Source organism: Chiloscyllium plagiosum, unplaced genomic scaffold, assembly GCF_037043375.1.
Source record: "Chiloscyllium plagiosum isolate Xiang-an unplaced genomic scaffold, Cpla_swu_hap1 HiC_scaffold_36, whole genome shotgun sequence".
Taxonomy (NCBI): Eukaryota; Metazoa; Chordata; class Chondrichthyes; order Orectolobiformes; family Hemiscylliidae; genus Chiloscyllium; species Chiloscyllium plagiosum.
This window is the reverse complement of record NW_028270174.1, coordinates 33675746-33695187: the sequence shown is the minus strand read 5'-3', so window position 1 is coordinate 33695187 and position 19442 is coordinate 33675746. Positions and strand designations below refer to the sequence as shown.

The 19442-nt window shown below is 38.9% G+C and overlaps 1 protein-coding gene across 1 annotated transcript in view; it reads left to right on the top strand.

Moving 5' to 3' along the window:
* The window catches only part of LOC122539393 (heat shock 70 kDa protein 4L-like), a 62852-nt gene that overhangs the window by 19245 nt on the left and 24165 nt on the right, over positions 1–19442 (top strand). Inside the window, exons 6-11 of the mRNA XM_043674184.2 lie at positions 1974–2107; positions 4562–4806; positions 5345–5421; positions 10252–10403; positions 12155–12258; positions 15075–15208. Of these exons, the coding sequence (XP_043530119.1) occupies positions 1974–2107; positions 4562–4806; positions 5345–5421; positions 10252–10403; positions 12155–12258; positions 15075–15208 (846 nt within the window). The remainder of the gene's footprint in view (positions 1–1973; positions 2108–4561; positions 4807–5344; positions 5422–10251; positions 10404–12154; positions 12259–15074; positions 15209–19442) is intronic.

Below are 19442 nucleotides of genomic sequence, written 5' to 3'. Positions count from 1 at the left end.
TTTTTATCAAAGCGGGCTGAGTATCTTTGGAATCCTCTTCCTCAAAAGGAAGATTTTTAAGACTAAGATAAACTTCTGCCTTTTAAGAATAATAATCCATTGGTCAATTTTTTTTCCGGAAAACCAGTTTCTGCAGGGAAACCTTTTTTCCTTTTTCCTGAATTACATGTGTTTTCAGGCTCTTTAGAGGGATGAACGCATGTAAGTCGGTGGCTCAGTGGTTAGACTGAAGCCTCACAGCGCCGGGCGCCCGGGTTTGATTCTAGTCTCCGGTGACTGCATGGGTTTCCTCCCACAACCCAAAGATGTGCAGGTCAGGTGAATTGGCCATGCTAAATTGACCATAGTGTTAAGTGCATTAATAAATGTAGGGTAGGGGAATGGGTCTGGGTGGATTACTCTTCGGAAGGTCTTGTAGGGCCGAAGGGCCTGTTTCCATATTGTAGGGAATCTAATGTAAATAATATCTATATTCCTATGTTAACCAGTTACAGTGTCTTTAAAAAAGTTTTTTGCTGATAATAAACCAATTATTTATGACGAAACTGGTTTGGTAGATCATTTTTATCTTAAACCTGATGAAGATAGGTTACTTGGCCACATTGGTAAAAGAGAAAAGAATTTTAATTGTAGTGTGAGGTGATGCATATTCACAAATGGGGTAGGGAGAAGGAATTTGTTTCTGGGACAGTTTAAACACTTGCACCTAATTATAAAGTCCTGGAGTATCCTGTGCATCGATCTTGTGAACTTTGCTGGGCACATTGAGGGAAGAGTTAGACAAGCATGTGGAATCTTGGACTTCATAACTTATTTTGTTCCCAAATAATTTTATGAACCTGTGTAAAACTTTGGTTAGGCTACAGTTGGAGTTGCATTCCCTTCTTCTTGCCATGCTTTATAAGGATGTGAAGGTCTTTGAAAGGCTGCACAGGAGATTTGCAAGTATTGTTTCAAGGATGAAGCATTTTTAGTTAGGTTGCAAAATCTGCTGTGGCTCCCTTTTACAGCACAGCAGACTGAGACGATTTTTTAGATATGTGCCAGATTGTGACTAGTTTGAACACTGTAGATAAGAGGGGAAAAAACTTCCATTAGCTAATTTTTAAAAACTGGGAGACACTGGTTTGAGATTTTTGGAGAAATTATGTGGAGAACGGAGACAACACTTTATACGTCACGCGACCGTCGACTGCAACTTACTGACTTGAAGGGTAAGGGCAGCAAAGATGGTCCATGATTCCAAAAATAAATTAGATAGGCACTTAAGAAAATTTGTAAGGCTGTAGAATGGAATGGAGGGATGCAACTGACTGCTGTACAGAAAGCCGGCATGGGTTTGGGTTGAATATGGATCTTTTGTGCAGTTATGACCATAAAATTGTACAGTTACATTAGACTTTGGCAGTCGTGTGCTTTTAAAATAGTAAATTTGAAGTGAGGGAAGTAAAGTGAAGTTGGAGTAGAAAGCTCTTCATGATTGCATTCAACAAACTGATTTAAGGAATTTTTTTGGAAAAGAGAAAAATGAGGCTGGTTTATTGGCCTTCAAGATTGAGAGTTCAATATTTGTGGAGGAGAGCACAAATATAAAGTGTTGGCTCGTAATTCCAGTAGGAAATTCACTAACTCTTTACTCGAGTGACTGCAATGTGGCACTCCCTATTTAATGCAAGTAAAATAAATACATTTAAGGGGGAATTCAACAAATCCAATGAAGCAAACAATGAGGTTAGCTAAAGTGGGATGGAAAGAAACTGAGATGACCTGCATGTTTCTTGCTTTCCTCTTTGCTGTTTGAGCAAGAGACTTTGACCACATCATTTATTTCATAATGCGTAAGGGACTTGGCTCATCAGTATTCAATACTGAGGAGTAAATGCTCAAAGCCATGACAGGTGATTTCTCAGCCACTGTTTAGCAATTGTATTGCCAAATCTTGTACAAACCTATCCCCGTGATCTGTTTTCTAGTTGCGCTTGCATATGGTATTTACAAACAAGATTTGCCAACTCCTGAAGAGAAACCAAGGAATGTGGTGTTTGTTGATATGGGGCATTCAGCCTATCAGACTTCAGTTTGTGCATTTAACAAGGGAAAACTCAAGGTTAGTATATATAAAAAAAACTTATTTTAACCTTTCTGTTGCAGGTTAGAACTAGTCCTTTTACGTTGGAAAAAAGTTTAGACTTGAGTACAGAGGAACCTGGATTATCCAAAGGACACAGGCGGGGAACATTTTTGTTCAGTTAATCAAATGCTGGATAATATAGTTTAGCCAAGCATCAGGAGCTGGTGATCTTGCCGCATAATCCAATATTCTGATAATCGAATGCCGGATAATCGAGGTTCCTCTAGTGCTTTTCACAACTGGTATCAGTTGTGTTTTACAAATGCTTTACAACTGATGAAACTGTCAGTCATCTCTCCAATGAGCAAGCAGCCCTATGGTCCAGTAGGACTACCTCTATAGCAAACTTACCTTACCTTTTAGTATTTGCACTTAAGTAATGTGGGAAATTCATCAAACTTTCGCAAATAGCAATGTGATGAACAGAATTTGTTGTTTGGCATTTATTTGGGCACAAATCTAAGCAGGATGTTTGGGAAACTTCCCTCCTCCAGTTTGAAATAATGCCATGGAGTATTTCATTTTAACCTATGCAGTTTGGTAGGGTCTTGTAATAAAAGCAAATCACTGCAGGATGATGGAAATCTGAAATAAAAACTGGTCTGGCAGTATCTGTGGAGAGAGAAACAGTTACTGTTTGGAGTCAAATATAATTCTTCCAGGAAACTTTGTTCCTGTTTTTCCTTTACTGTAGTCAATCAGCTTGGTAGGTCCTTTCAGAGGGCATTTAAGAGTCCACCACTTTGTTGTGAGCGTGGAGTCATATGTAGGCAAGGGCATCCAGTTCCTTTCCTTAAGCACAGAAGTGAACTAGGTGGGTTTTTATGACAATGGTTTCATGGTTATCATTAGACATTTGTTTCTGGATTTTTCAATGTTGAATTCAAATTCCACCATCTACTGTGAAGTGGTTCTTTTTTTTTAAACAGTAATTAGATTTATTTGGGCTTGATTATCTGAAACTAGATTTGTAAGTATAATTAGCTTGGAGGTTTTATGTTTGTTTTTTTTTTGTTACAATTTGATTTTTATTTTAAAATCTAAGCATTACATTTCCCTCCTTTTGAACGATGTCACTTTTGTCTTCCTTTTCTCTCCTAAAGCTGGCATTTAGCTGCATGGACATTATTATTCAGTATTTTGTCCAAGTGACCATTCCTCATGTCTGATACTGGTGTTAGTATGTTATTTGCCTTTACAAAGGGAGTGAAGGATGGTGTTGCATTTGAGCCCAATCTTGTTTACACTGAGTTTTTTTTTAAATGGGTTACTGAATAACATCAGAAGGAACAATGTTTTATACATGCATTTTCCCTACTTGAAGATGCTGAAGCTGATGGTAGGTGCCTATTAACCTGAGCAAGATTAGCTAATTTTATCGACTGGTGGTAGAAAATTAATCTTGGGATTTCTCGATTAGCATGGTTTAGGTACTCTCTTGTATAAATCCTTTTGAAGGGGTGCTTATGGCACAGGGGTACCCATCTCTGAGACAAGAGGGCTGGGTTCAAGTTCCACCTGCTCCAGCGATATGATTAGATTACTTAGTGTGGAAACAGGCCCTTCGGCCCAACAAGTCCACACCGACCCGCCAAAGCGCAACCCATCCAGACCCATTCCCCTACATTTATCCCTTCACCTAACACTACGGGCAATTTAGCATGGCCAATTCACCTAACCTGCACATTTTTGGTCTGTGGGAGGAAACCGGAGCACCCAGAGGAAACCCACGGAGACACTGGGAGAATGTACAAACTCCACACAGACAGTCGCCTGAGGCGGGAATTGAACCCGGGTCTCTGGTGCTGTGAGGCAGCAGTGCTAACCACTGTGCCACCCACAGATATGTAGCAATATCTCTGAACAGACGGGTTAGAAAATTTCTTAGAGGTTTTAGAAACCTCTGACTCTAAATTAACTTCAAAGTTTGGTCTAAACCTGTATGAAGCCAATATTGTCTGCTCAAAACACAAGGTGGTGCAAAAATGTAATTGTCCAAAGTTTGTTTAAAAATGTAAAATAAAGCTCCCAAAAGGTTTTCAGTTTATTTCAGTAATACTGAGAGTAGGGATTTTGGGGAACATTACTAATTTTACTTTGTAGGTCGATAACTAACTGAACATGGAAACTTTGAGAAGCTACATACCTAAATAATTCAGCAAGTTTAATTGGTCCAATTGCATACTATGGTTGTGTGTCTGGAATGTTCAGTACATTTGAATCTGGTGCTTGTTGAAGTTTTTCTAATACTGTTTCTAAATCAGTTGTAAAAAGTTGAACCTGCATTGTGCCTTTTTATAATTTCAAAGTGTGTAAACTTAATATTCACGTTTGTTCAGAATATTGTTAAAGCTGATTATTGGCGAAGATTGAGCATTAATGATATCTCTTCCCCCACCTGTCTTTTCTCCCTCGCAACCCACATTATAGGTTCTGGGAACTGCATTTGATCCCTACTTAGGTGGAAAGAATTTTGATGAGGCCCTGGTAGAATACTTCTGTGAAGAATTCAAGAGTAAATATAAACTAAATGTGAAGTCAAATGGTAGAGCTTTGCTCCGTCTGTACCAGGAGTGTGAGAAATTGAAGAAGCTAATGAGTGCAAATGCATCAGATCTCCCAATGAATATAGAATGTTTTATGAATGATATCGATGTTTCTGGTAGAATGAACAGGTAATGTACTTTGTCTTTTTCATTCCAAATAAGAATTTTACTATGCGGTATTTTGAAGTGAAGGAGAGGAGGAGAAGACTATTTGAAGGCATTTTGTGGCATAATTTCTTTTTTTGGGAACTAATTGAATCTGCTGCCAGAGGTCTGTCTGAACATAGCCATCCTTATAACTAACACCTGACCATATCTCTGCAAAGGTCACTCTGCTGGAAAGATATGGAGTGGTTTACTTGATTGAAGTCTTGACCAGTTTCTAATATGTGCAGATTTGAGATTTCTTTAATGTACCAAACAATATTGAATGTGTAATGGAAGCGAATTGTTACCAAGTTAACCAGTTCCAGTAAATGTTAAGTAATTAGGTAAAGATGGCATTATTTCGAATGTTGTGTTTTGGGTTTAATTTCTAGAAGTGTCTTCCTACATTTTCATGTATAAACTTGCTGAAATCTAATCTCTTGGAATTACTCATCTGTCAGTCAATTAAATATTTTTGTCTTGCTAATATAGTTATACAAGTGTTCTTTTTTCTTTACAGAGCACAGTTTGAAGAACTTTGTGCCTCCTTTTTAAATAGAGTGGAAGCCCCTTTAAAAAGCATTATGGAACAAGCTAGTACGTGACCTCCTTAATGTTTGTAATCTTAACTATATTTTCCAATTCCATATGTAACGAGTCCAAAACAAGTGTAAATTTTCAAGTGCAGTGAGAAGTGGATTAGGGATATTTCAAACAATTTGAAGGTGTAATTCAGTGCTCATTTCAGAATTTTTTATTCTCTCAATTTTTATAATGGAAGCTACACAATTAGACTTGTGCTATAATAAATGTTGGGTACATTGAAATTCAACTTGGAATAATGATTTTGGCTATTGCGTCATACTTCATTTATACTTCAGAAGGAGCATTGTTTAAACTTCAAAATTTTATTGCTAAACCAATTTGAATCATTTCACTGGTTGACAAGACTACTGTTGTTCACATTTAAGTTGCATCTTAACTCAGGCTCCTGTATTAAACACTATCAAACAGTCAGGAAGAATGGTGAAATACTTAAGTTTCATTATGGTGCACATATGCTGAACTTTTCTCATTAATTCCCGTAGTGTTTTATTTTTGAAGCATAGTGTTCATCCTGCCCTGTCAACTGAGCTTGCATTGTGCCTCACCTGTAATAAATTGACGTTACATACTCGCCAGAAATTCTTCTTTTGACTTTCTTGGGTGGCCATAATGCATTGGTTAGGCAGATGCTGTTTAAACTTGAAAGGGTGCAGAAAAGGTTAACAAAGATGTTACCAGGGTTGGAGGGTTTGAACTATAGGGGGAGGTTGAATAGGCAAGGGTTATTTTCCCTGGAGCATTGGAGAATGAAGGGTGACCATGTAGAGGTTTATAAAATTGAGGGGCATGGATATGGTGAATAACCAAAGTCTTTTCCTCTGGGTGGGAGAGTCCAAAACTAGAGGTTATAGAGTTAAGGTGAGAGGGGAAAGATGTAAAAAGGATCTCTGGCAACCTTTTCACACTGAGGGTGGTGTGTGTGTGTGTGTGTGTGTGTGTGTGTGTGGAATGAACTACTACAGGAATTGGTGGAGGTTGGTACAATTACAACATTTAAAAGGCATCTGGGTGGGTATATGAGTCACTGGTTGAGAGGGATATGGGCCAAGTGCTGGCAAATGAGGCTAGATTAATTTAGGATATCTAGTTAGCATGGGCGATTTGGACTGAAGGGTCTGTTTCCATGCGGGTAAATCTTTGTGATGGTGGAGTTTAGCTAGCTTTAGAATATTTTGAATTAGACTAGTTTTGAGTCTTCACTTGATATGTGTTAACGATAGTGACATTATAAAGGCAGTAGAAGTTATACTTAAAAGACAATCCAAATAAGTTGAGCATATCTGGGATTTGGAAGTGCCAAAGGCCATGAACTAATTTTAGTACACTGAGTTACATTCATTAAAATGTGGAAATAACCAGAGCAATAAAACTATAATATTTTTAATTTCAAATAGAAGAAAAGTGGAAAGAAAACCTTTTTAAGGAATGACTATAAGAATGAAAAAATTCATATATAGAATTTGAGTCGTGTTAGATTATTGACTGAGGGAGTTGAATGATATTGAAGGTAAACAAGAAAATAGAGATCCACAATTAGATCAAGCCTTGACATATCAAATTATTGTTGTGGTTCTGTTCGCCGAGCTGGGAATTTGTGTTGCAGACGTTTCGTCCCCTGTCTGGGTGACATCCTCAGTGCTTGGGTGCCTCCTGTGAAGCGCAGCTGTGATGTTTCCTCTGGCATTTATAGTGATTTGTATCTGCCGCTTCCGGTTGTCAGTTCCAGCTGTCTGCTGCAGTGGCGGGTATATTGGGTCCAGGTCGATGTGCTTATTGATTGAATCTGAATCTGTGGATGAGTGCCATGCCTCTAGGAATTCCCTGGCTGTTCTCTGTTTGGCTTGTCCTATAATAGTAGTGTTGTCCCAGTCGAACTCATGATTCTATGGGCTACCTAAAGTGCACAAACCAGACATCCTACTCAGACCCATAGTATCACTCCCAGGGACGCCATCACACAAACTGACTAAAGAACTACAACAGAAACTGAAACACCTGATCAGCGGATCCAGACACACTATACAGTCAACACAGGAATTCTTGGACACCATCAGAAATATACACATAGACAAGGAAGAAACTGTGGTCTCATTCGATGTAACGGCACTGTTCACCTCTATCCACAAAACCCTAGCCAGAGAAACAGTAGCCAACCTGCTGGACTATAGAACAGACAACAAGACCAGGAACCTATCAGCAAAGACTGCATACTCAAACTACTGGACCTGTGCCTCACAACACACTTCACATTCAACAACCAAATGTATGAACAAATCAACAGCACACCCATGGGCTCACCTATCTCTGGACTCATAGCAGAAGCGGTAATGCAAAGGTTAGAACAAACATTCTTACCGCAAATTCAACCCAAACTCTGGGTCAGATATGTAGATGATACCTTTGTAATTATTAAGAACACAGAAATAGAGAAGACACACCGGATCATCAACGCTACACTCACAGGAATCCAATTCACTCGAGAGGAAGAAAAGGACAACCAACTCCCATTCCTAGATGTGATGGTACAGAGAACACCGAATGGAGAATTCACCACAAAGATATACAGGAAAGCCACACACACCGACCAAGTCCTAAACTATGAAAGCAACCACCCCAACACACCCACAAGAAATTGCATCAAGACACTGTTCAAAAGGGCCACAACACACTGCAGTACACCAGAACTGCAAAAAGAGGAAGAAGAACACCTATACAATGTATTTGCCAAAAACTGATACCCCCTGCAATTTCATCAACAGATGCCCAAGGGAAAGACAACAGAATGAGGACATGCCACAACCCAAAGGATTAGCCACACTACCATACATCAAAAACATTTCTGAACTGACAGCCAGACTACTGTGACCACTAGGACTCATAACAGCACACAAACCAACAGCCACCCTCAGACAACAACTCACCAGGACGAAGGACCGACACCCAGCATGAGCAAAACCAATGTAGTGTACAAAATCCCATGCAAGGATTGCACAAAACACTACATAGGACAAACAGGAAAACCGTTAACGATCCGCATCCATGAACATGCAACTAGCCACGAAACGACATGACCGGCTATCCTTAGTAGCCACACACGCAGATGACAAGCAACATGAATTCGACCGGGACAACACTACTATTATAGGACAAGCCAAACAGAACAGCCAGGGAATTCCTAGAAGCATGGCACTCATCCACTCATTATGGAGCAGACTCTTGGGGACTGAATGGCACACTCCTCAATTCATACGTTCACATGTTTATTTAGCCTGCTCTTATTCTAAGCAAAGAGGAAAGTTCTTTGAGTAAATTCTGCAGAAAACGAGAGGAAATGTTTCAGTTCGAGTGAAAAGTTAATATGGTGATTTTGGCAATAAGGGAGACATTAGGGTTTGGTAGGAAGAAGCGCAGTGAAAAGGATACTCTCATTAGGTATACAAAGGGAAGAGGTTATGATATAATGGTAGTAGTCCAGAAATAGGCCAGTGTACTGCCTTTAGGAGTGAAAAGAAATTATGGTTAGTCTACAATTCTGTGGATAATAAATCTACTATTAAGAATAAATTTGAGGCCTATTTGTAGAACAGTTATCTAATAAGCCAATAATGATATTTTGGGACTGTAAACCCTATGATGTGGACCTAGACTTCCTCAAGGCTTAAAGCTCACATTGTACTCAACCGATGATAAAATGTCGCTTGTATGTTTTCATAGTTTATTTTCTCCAGGGGAAACTACCTTTCGAAGTGTCAGCTGTGCAATAGCTGTGCACTTTGGAATACAACTAATAATGTTCAGCGTTTCACAATTGTTTTAATTGTCACTCAGTGCAAAGTTAGTTACACTTATTTTAGTCATATTGTTTAAAAATGCTATAAGATAGCTGAAGTAAATCAGAGGCAGGGTGGAGTTCAGTGAGGATTTTGAACCTGATAACTATCTTTGTGATATAGTATCCCCGGTTTAATGAAGGATTGGAATTTTGTCTAGGCTTCTTTATTATGCAGAAATTGAGATGATGGTTCAAATTGAGACAAAGCATGAAGGGAGAAGGGCTGAAGCTGAACAATTCATTGATTGTTTGTGGGGTCGGAAGTTGCTCTGTCAGTTGACTGCTGAAATGTCACCTCCAAACCACTGAAATTAGTGGAATCTAATACAGTAAGACATGGGATCTAACCAAAATGAGTTTAATTTTACTGGCTTTTAAGATGAAGGATATTAAAACTTTTATTTCATGTGATTTTGGGCTGGGATTTGGGGAAGGTAGCAACAGGAGGTTATACATAAGTATTTTCAAAACCTGTAGAAAATTTACACATTGCATTCCATGTAAATTCATTTTTTGGTTATAGTAGTTTTTGGTGCATTGTATTTCTGGAAGATTAAATGACAATATCAATGCCAACTGTACTAATGTATTTTACCTGGAGAAACCATCAAAGTTGTGTTACAAATAAATTTGCACTTGTGAAGATATTATTTTCAACCTCTCCACTTTTTGTTTCCAGTTTGAAAACAGATCAATGTGGAGCTATCATATTAGCTTTATTTTGTAACGTTGCTATGTTTATAAGTTTTAATCGTTTCGTTAGTCTGTTGAACGTCAGTTGTGTGTGCATGTAAGATGTCTGATTTTTGAAATGAGAATAATGCAAGCTCATGTTTAAATCAAGTAATTTTATTGCAAAGTAAGTAATCGTTAATTTCACGTCAGCACACCCTGATGGAAAATAAATATTTTAATTCTAACCTGTTGTGCACAATATTTATGCATTGCAAAATCTTAACTTGTTAGTAAGTAGTGAATTCTGATTGTAGAATTGCAGGTTGAAGACATCTACTCTGTTGAAATTTTGGGCGGGGCAACAAGAATTCCAGCAGTGAAAGAAAGAATTGCCAATTTTTTTCTGAAAGGTTTGAGCACAACTCTTAATGCAGATGAAGCTGTAGCACGAGGTTGTGCACTACAGGTAAATATTTGGCCATAATTTTGATCCTGTATAAACTGGTGAGAGGTGATTTCCCTTTGCCTCTAAACAGTAGCCATCTTTTTTATTCTGCATCCTTTACATTGTTACTATATCATGTTGTTTTCAATCATGTTAGTTGTTTTAGTAATGGAACAAATGGCATAATTTTTACAATATAAACAGTAATTAACAGACTTGCCAAAATGTGCACATGTTTTAGAATAAACTTGAATTAAAATTTCAACTAACCTGTTTGGAAAGTTAGGAAATATTTTAAGCTACCAAGCATTTACAATCTGGGAGTAACAGTCAGTCAAGATAAAATGGTATTTACCACTTACATGGTTTAAAAATCCTCTTCAGGAGAATTATGCATGTGGTTCCTATCTGTTTTAAGTTGATAAGTGAGTGTCTATCAACAGCTTTTTAGTGCAGTTCAAACCATGAATCTGTAATCATTCCAGCTTACAATAAGTCTTTTTTTCTCATTAGAAAAAGCTCAAATCTACAATGAGTAACATTTGAATAACCTATACAGAAAAGGATCCGAATCAATGCTAAGTGTTAATTAATTGATATTGCATAACAAGAAAAAGTATAGTCTGATGTTATGGAACTAGGATAGAGACCAATAATGGTCTGATGTAAAATTTGGTTATTTATGTCTCCATAGGAATGGACATACAACTTGCTATTTTGCCAAATTACCTCCTGTAGTTTTTCTAACTATATACCAAGAGCTTTCTACTTCTACAATATTTACAGAAGTTTAGGGTTAAACTGAAGAAGGTTACCTCCGATTACAACAGGATCTTGATCAGATGGGCCAGTGGGCTGAGAAGTGGCAGATGGAGTTTAATTTAGATAAATGTGAGTTGCTGCATCTTGGGAAAGCAAATCTTAGGACTTATGGTAAGGTCCTAGGGAGTGTTGCTGAACAAAGAGACTTTGGAGTGCAGGTTCATAGCTCCTTGAAAGTGGAATCGCAGGTAGATAGGATAGTGAAGGAGGTGTTAGGTATGCTTTCCTTTATTGGTCAGAGTATTGAGCACAGGAGTTGGGAGGTAGAGTTGCAGCTGTACGGACATTGATTGATTAGGCCACTGTTGGAATATTGCATGCAATTCTGGTCTCCTTCCCATCAGAAATATGTTGTGAAACTTGAAAGGGTTCAGAAAAGATTTACAAGGATGTTGCCAGGGTTGGATGATTTGAGCTATAGGGAGAGTTTGAAAAGGCTAGGTCTGTTTTCCCTGGAGTGTCGGAGGCTGAGGGGTGACCTTATAGAGGTTTATAAAATCATTAGGGACATGGGTAGGATAAGTAGACAGTCTTTTCCCTGGGGTGGGGGGGAAGTCCAGAACTAGAGGACATAGGTTTAGGGTGAGAGGGGAAAGATGAGACCTAAGGGGCAACTTTTTCATGCAGAGGGTGGTACGTACATGGAATGAGCTGCCAGAGGAAGTGGTGGAGACTAGTTCAATTGCAGCATTTAAAAGGCATCTGGATGGGTATATGAATATGATGGATTTGGAGGGATATGGGCCAGGTACTGGCAGGTAGGATGTCTTGTCAGCATGAATGAGTTGGACCGAAAGGTCTGTTGCCGTGCTGTACATCTTAATGACCACATGACTCGAAGTTGCATGTTTGTTTTAAGATTTGAGAATTGAGTTTTCAAACTTAGTCTTCGGAAGATGTAATATGCTTTGCATATTGTAAATTTTTCTTCTCCACCCTACCTTACCCAGTGTGCAATTCTGTCACCGGCATTTAAAGTGCGTGAGTTTTCCATCACAGATGTGGTTCCTTTTCCAATCACTCTAAAATGGAAGTCTGCAACTGAAGGTGTGGGGTAAGTCATTCGTGTATGAAGTACCTGTGTTTTAACAATTTTAACATTGTTCCCTGTAATAATTCTTGTTAGTGCTGTCATTTTCTTGTGTGGAGGGCATTATTTAAGTTGAGTGCTGAAATCAGAATTGATGGACCCTGCAGTGTGAGAAACCCAATTTTAGACACTTGTTTATCTCCACTCCTCTTCATCTCACTCAACTTAAACAGCATACAATCTTGTGATTGTACTAAAAATCACAACATATGATTGACTTTCATTTTCATCTACAAACTAACTACCTAATTAGGTTGTGAATGTATATATTACAGCATTGCAGATATTGCCACAATTTATCATTATTCACTACAGTTTGCTGTTCTTTAATATTCAGTTTTTTTTTCCCCCAAATCTGATCCCTTCTCAAAATCTCCAATTTCTCTAGCATACAGCATAACATCCTCTACTTGATTATATTAGTGTAAAGTATTGTTTTGGTTAGGTTTTTAGTTAGCTTTCAACTCTTGCTGGTGTTTCCGTAGAAAATAGATTGGACATCCAAAATAGTTTTGTGCCACGTGATAGTACCAATGGCTAGTTCTATAGCGCTTTTAACTACATAGAAAACAGATAACAAGCCTGCACGGACAAATTTGATTTTGCACTGTCAACGTGCAAACCAAGCAAAACTAACATGGAATAATCTTGGCATTCTGAATAAAAACCAAAAGAACTGTGGATTTTGTAAATCAGAAACCAGCTGCTGGAAAAGCTCAGGTTTGGCAGTATCTGTGAAGAGAAATCAAAGGTAGCATTTTGGGTCCAGTGACCCTTAATCAGAACTGATGTAGCTGGAAAAATATTGGTTTATATGCAGAAGATAGGATGGAAGAGGGGATAAGGAGTAAACAATAGAGCACAAAGAGAGAGAAGAACACTTCAACAGATAAAGGAGTTCGTAGTGATCTGGCTAGGTAAGTGAATAGCTGTTAATGGAGACTTAGTGGCTAACGATAGTGTGTAATGGCAGACTGTGATAACTAGGCCTGGTGTGTGTGGTGGGGGGCTAGGACATGGAGTTCACCTCCTATAATTCTTCAGCTCCTATATTGAGTCCCCAAGTGGAAAAGGTGTTCTTTCAGTTTGAACTGAGCTTCCTTGGAGCACTGCACTGGATGCTCAGGGTCATCTTTTTGCAGGCAGAACATAGATGTTCTGGGAAAAGATCGCCCAGGCCATGCTTCATTTCCCCAGTGTAGAGGAGACCATGTGGTGAGCAATGAATGCAGTGGACTAGATTCTGAAGTGCAGGTGAAGTCCTGCTTTGCCCGGAAGATATGTTTGGACCCATGGATACTGAGAACATGTTACAACATTGGCAATTGCAGCGGGAGGTGCTGTGGAGTAGTGTTAGGAGTGAAGGAAAAGTGGACCAGGGTGTCCCAGGGGGAATGCTCCCTGCAGAAGGTGGGCAAGGAGGGGAATATGTATCTCACTGGAGGTGCTGAGAATGGCAACTGATGATCTGGATGTGGATGCTGATTGGGATGGTAGGTAAGGACAAGGGCAACCCTATAGCTGTTTGAAGAGGGAAGAGGGGGTGAGGGCAGAAGCATGGGAGATGAGTTGGCCCTGATTGAGGGCTCTTAGCATTCTGAACTTTAGATGTACCTATAGCATAGCACACATTTGTTCTCAAATTAATCCCAATAGAACATATTTGGCGTTCAAGCAAGGACCGTTGTCTTTGTTGCCATGCAACACTGCTGAATATGTATAGACGTCTTGTACTGTGTGGCTATGCTATTAAATTGAATACAAGCAGGTAGGCAAAACAACTTTTACCAGTTCTAGGATATGAGCCATTGTGCACTCTGGGGTTTTTTGTTTCCATTTTATGTAAGGACTAAACATGAGAATATAATACAGATGTATGATGAAAAGAAGTATACCCTGTATGATTTTCTTGAATTTTACAAAACTAGAATGTAGGTATGCAAGTGGTGAACTGCGCATCACTCAGTTCTTCAAACCAGAAAGCCCTGTGAACTGGAGATCCCAGCAACACCACAAAAAATACAAATGTGCTCACTGATCAGATTTGAAATTCAGTGAAAACTGTTACTAATCTGGTGCCAATTTGCAAAATGCAGCATTCCTTTTTGAAATCGATGAACTGTCAATTGATGCATAAGACCTTACAATGACCTCACTTTGAAAATCAGGTGAAACTGTATTATCAACTTGACAGACTATGGGGTGGCACTGTGTGTTTTCCCTGTATATTGCACATAAGACAGTTTTGAATGCTGAAACCTTTTACATTTATTTTAAAAGTGCCAGAGTTACAATATTAAATATCAGTGCTATCAATCTGAAATAATTGCAAAAGAACTGCCTGCAATCACTCTTTAAATAATAGGCTAATCAGTGCTTTTTTGATTTTATTGATATCACTTGATCATTGTATTTTGGATAATGCAAGTTGTACTAAATCTAAAATAGAAGACCAGGTAAATGATTCTGGGTTTTAAACATAGCATGTTAATGCAAAATCAAGGAAATTATTTTGAATTGTTAGATTCCACATGAAATATTTATAGTTCTAGGCACCCATTAAGGGAAGGATATCAAAGTAATGTAAAGGTTGCAGTAAAATCTATTAACTTATCACTACAAGTTGCTTGTTCCAGTTTCTGAAATGTGACCAAATATTAACATGGTGCTACATTTCTAAACAACTCAATGTGAGCAGACAATATCTTAAAAAGTTTTAGTGAGCATTAAATTTAGTTATTTTGTAAATTGTTTCTGAATGTATGAATTCTTTTTGACAGAGAGTGTGAAGTTTTCAGCAAAAACCATCCAGCACCATTCTCCAAAGTCATTACTTTCTACAAAAAAGAGCCTTTTGACCTGGATGCATATTACAGTAATCCACGGGAAATTTTATATCCCGATTCCAGAATAGGTAAGGCAATAGTTTTGTGTCTAACCATGAAAATGTTTCTAAAGCAAGTGTTCATGCTGTTAATCTTACATCTTAAAGCACTTAAACTGAATTCAGGATATTCTGCAGATACTCTTTTGACTATTTGTAAATAAGGTGGAGGTAGTTATTTATGTTTATTATGAACAACAGTTTAACTATGATGCATATCCTAAATGGACAGAAGAATGCAATTTGAGACAGTTGGGGACAGTTGACTGATTCTAGAGGTCAAATAGCTTGTTAACATAGTGTTGACATTAGGATGCTGTCTGAATTGTTAAGAAACTCCTCTCTGGATTGTCCTTCTGAAGAAAACAGTGCTATAATGAGTTGATAATGTACTTGACTTGCAGGGCAGGTACCTAACCCAATGTCAGTCTTTTGGTTGAACTTTTCTAATTGATGAATATAGTATAGGTACCCAAGATGTCAATGGTCATTTCCCTCCCAATCAACTTCCGGATGGAGGTCAGCCTTTCAGTTTGTCATATTGAGGGCTGTGTCTTGGCCTCTTCCTAAGCATCTGCGTAGATAAAGGGGTACACAGGGTACTATTTTGCCAAATTTCTAGTTGTTAACACAGAAGACTCTGAAATGTCAGGCTTATCTGTGCATTTCCCAAAAGAGAAAACAGTTTTTTCTGCTGTGTTATGCCAATTAAAGTGCATAAAATATTTCCATACTTATTCTGGAATCTATAATTAAAGGATTAGATTAGATTAGATTTCATACAGTATAGAAACAGGCACTTTGGCCCAATAAATCCACCCTATAAAGAGTAACCCACCCAGACTTACTTCCCAACCCAATGTTCACCCCTGACTAATGCACCTAACACTATGGGCAATTTAGCATGGCCAATTCACCTAACCTGCTGGATTGTGGGAGGAAACTGGAGTGCCCGGAGGAAAACCACACAGACACAAGGAGAATATGCAAACTCTACACAGTTGCCAAAGTGCAAATCAATCCCGAGTCCCTGGCGCTGTGAGGCAGCAGTGCTAACCACTGAGCCACCATGCCACCCATACGGTCCAAGCGGTCTCATTTCTTACAGCTTCTCCCTGTCCATGTGCAATCCCACTCCCCCATCCACTTGGAAAGGAAATCTCCTTGCTAACCAATTTCAAATTAGCCAAGATATGCCATGCTTCACAAATTTCTTGTTCTATAAAGTGATTATAAATCAAGTCTGAGGAAATATGAATAGGCATCTAGGAAGTGGCAGAGGATTGGAAGAAGAGTGTTTGCTGACACTATAACTGAGTAACTACATGTGTGCTCAATTTGGAATGCTTGTGTGCAGAGTTTCAAACACTATCACGTAGACTTTACGTGTGATGCCTTGCAGAAGTTAGTATGTGATTTTGACCTCTGGTTCAGTGGTAGGGAGTTGGGGGAAGAATCTCCTCCCCTGAGTTGTGGGTCACCCATTTAAGGCGCAAGATTTTTCTTTTTGATGGATCTGTGGAATTGTTTACCACAGAGGGGTGTTAAGTCAGGTTCAAGGATAAGATAAATGGACAGATTTTAATTAAGGGAATCAAAGTTTGTAGGTAAAGTGCAGTTGAGAATGATTAGATCAGTCATAATTTATTGAGTGGCAGATTGGATTTGAAGGGCTTTAGGCTACTTGAGATATGGTAAGGGAAAGCCAGGGGACCATAGTCTGGTGAGCTTGATGTCACTGCAGGGTAAGTTGTTCTGAGGGACACTATTTTGCATGTATTTGGAAAGGTGGAGACTGACTAGGCATAGTCAACATGGCTTTATGCTTGGGGAATCATGTCTCATTAACTCAATTGAATGGCATTTAATTTAGATAAATGAGGTGTTGCATTTTGTTAGGCAAATCAGGGCAGGACTTATACACTTAATGATAAGGTCCTCGGAGTGTTGTCGAATAAAGAGACCTTGCAGGTTCATATTTCCTTGAAGGTGGAGTCACAGGTAGATAGGGTAGTGAAGATGACATTTGGGTTTGCTTGCCTTTATTGGTCAGTGCATTGAGTATGAGTTGGGAAGTCACGTTGTGGTTGTATAGGACATTGGTCAGGAAGGATGCAGAAAAGATTTACAAGGATATTGCTGGGAATGGAGGTTTTGAGCGAGAGGAGTAGGCTGGGGCTTCTTACCCTGGAGCATTGGAGGCTGAGGGCTGCCCTTACAGAAGTTTATTAAAAAGTGAGGGGCATGGATAGAGTGAATAGCCAAGATCTTTTTTTCCCAGGAAAGTCCAAATCTAGAGAAAATATGTTTAAAGTGAGAAGGGAAAGATTTAAAAAGGACGTAACAGGTAACTTATTCATGCCGAGGGTGGTGTATGTATGGAATGAGCTGCCAGAGGAAGTGTGGAGGCTGGTTCAATTGCAACAATTAAAAGGCATCTGAATAGGTATATGAATAAGAATAGTTAAAAGGGATAAAGGCCAAATATTGGCAAATGGACCTAGATTAATTTAAGATATCTGGTCGGCATGGACGAGTTGGATCAAAAGTTCTATGTACAGCTCTATGACTGAATTACCTACTCCGACTCCTCCACGATCGTATGGTCTCATAATGTGCTAACTCTACTGAAATGATGTGATCGCTGTTGACTCGGATTGGCATTCCCTTCCTGCAAATCATGTCACTCGGATACTCCTTATTCTTTTGCAGGACTCATTTCTAGGCTGTTGAATACATGTTCATCCAATTAAAACAACCAGTTATTCATGGACTTTAACACTTGTCAGCTGTCCAATCATCTGCATCCATCTTGAGGCTAATATTGTGGCTTATTATTTTTCCTTACCCTTCAACTGTCCCAACCCAAAATAATTTTTACTTTTAATTTTGCTCCCTCTGTTTACCATCTTAATTGTCTTGTTTTTTGATGCTCTCTCTGACAGGTCCTTGATTGCTAAAATATTATTACCCTTCAGGCTGCAATACATTTTTACTACCATTCAGTTTGTCAAGTAGCCCCATATTCCTGGGACCTGTTCTTCAACATAGCTTCATCATGCAGTCTGAGTTAGCTTCCATGCACCAAGCATCACGTTTTTACATTTGCATGGAGCTAATCGGTCTTTTAATCCTGTATTGGGATTTCGCATTCAGAAGTCACCTTTACATGTTTCCCTATCTGATGGATGTGGTTATCGGTGATATTTTTTCCCTAAAGCTTTAGTCTCAGCAATATTTGCTTTTGTATCTAAATCCGAGACCGCATTGAAAAGCTGTCTTTCATATCGTGACTATTGTTTCTGTACATCTTGTGTTCTATTTATCAAAGGTTTACCAGGTCCATCAGGATTATCATCTGTCTTTCTAATCAACTTTTTTCTAAGCTTTCATTTGCCTTCAAAAGGTTGCACCATTCGATAATTCTCAAATGAAACAAACTTTACTTAAATGTAATTTTCTTCCAGTGGAGATGTGTATATTGTCTCACACACCATTCTGGTAAGCCTTGTAAACTTCCAGGTAATCTTCTCAGGATATTGGTGTGTGGAGGGTGGTGGTGACTGTAGATTTTTGTTTATATCACTTTACAAGATCCCAATGACTGTAAAATTCACTTTGAAATTCACTGTGAAAGGCAATCAAATTCACTTCTCTCAAAACAATAATGAGCAAGAGGACACATCACCAAAAGAAAGCTGGCGTCTTATTTGTATGTCAAATTGATAGCCTGTTGACCTACACCTAGTTCAGTTATTTCCATTCATATCTGCATTCTTATATGTTGTGTAGGTTTGCTCGCTGAGCTGTAGGTTTGATATCCAGACGTTTCATTACCTGGCTAGGTAACATCATCAGTGATGACCTCCAAGTGAAGCAAAGCTGTTGTCTCCTGCTTTCTATTTATATCTTTCTCCTGGATGGGGTTCCTGGGGTTTGTGGTGATGCCATTTCCTGTTCATTTTCTAAGGGGTTGATAGATGGTATCTATATCTATGTGTTTGTTTATGGTGGCGTGGTTGGAGTGCCAGGCCTCTAGGAATTCTCTGGCATGCCTTTGCTTAGCTTGTCCCAGGATAGATGTGTTGTCCCAGTCGAAATGGTGGTTTTTTTCCATCCGTGTGTAGGGCTACGAGGGAGAGAGGGTCGTGTCTTTTTGTATCTAGCTGGTGTTCGTGTATCCTGGTGGCTAACTTTCTTCCTGTTTGTCCTACGTAGTGTTTGTGGCAGTCCTTGCATGGAATTTTGTAGATGATGTTGGTTT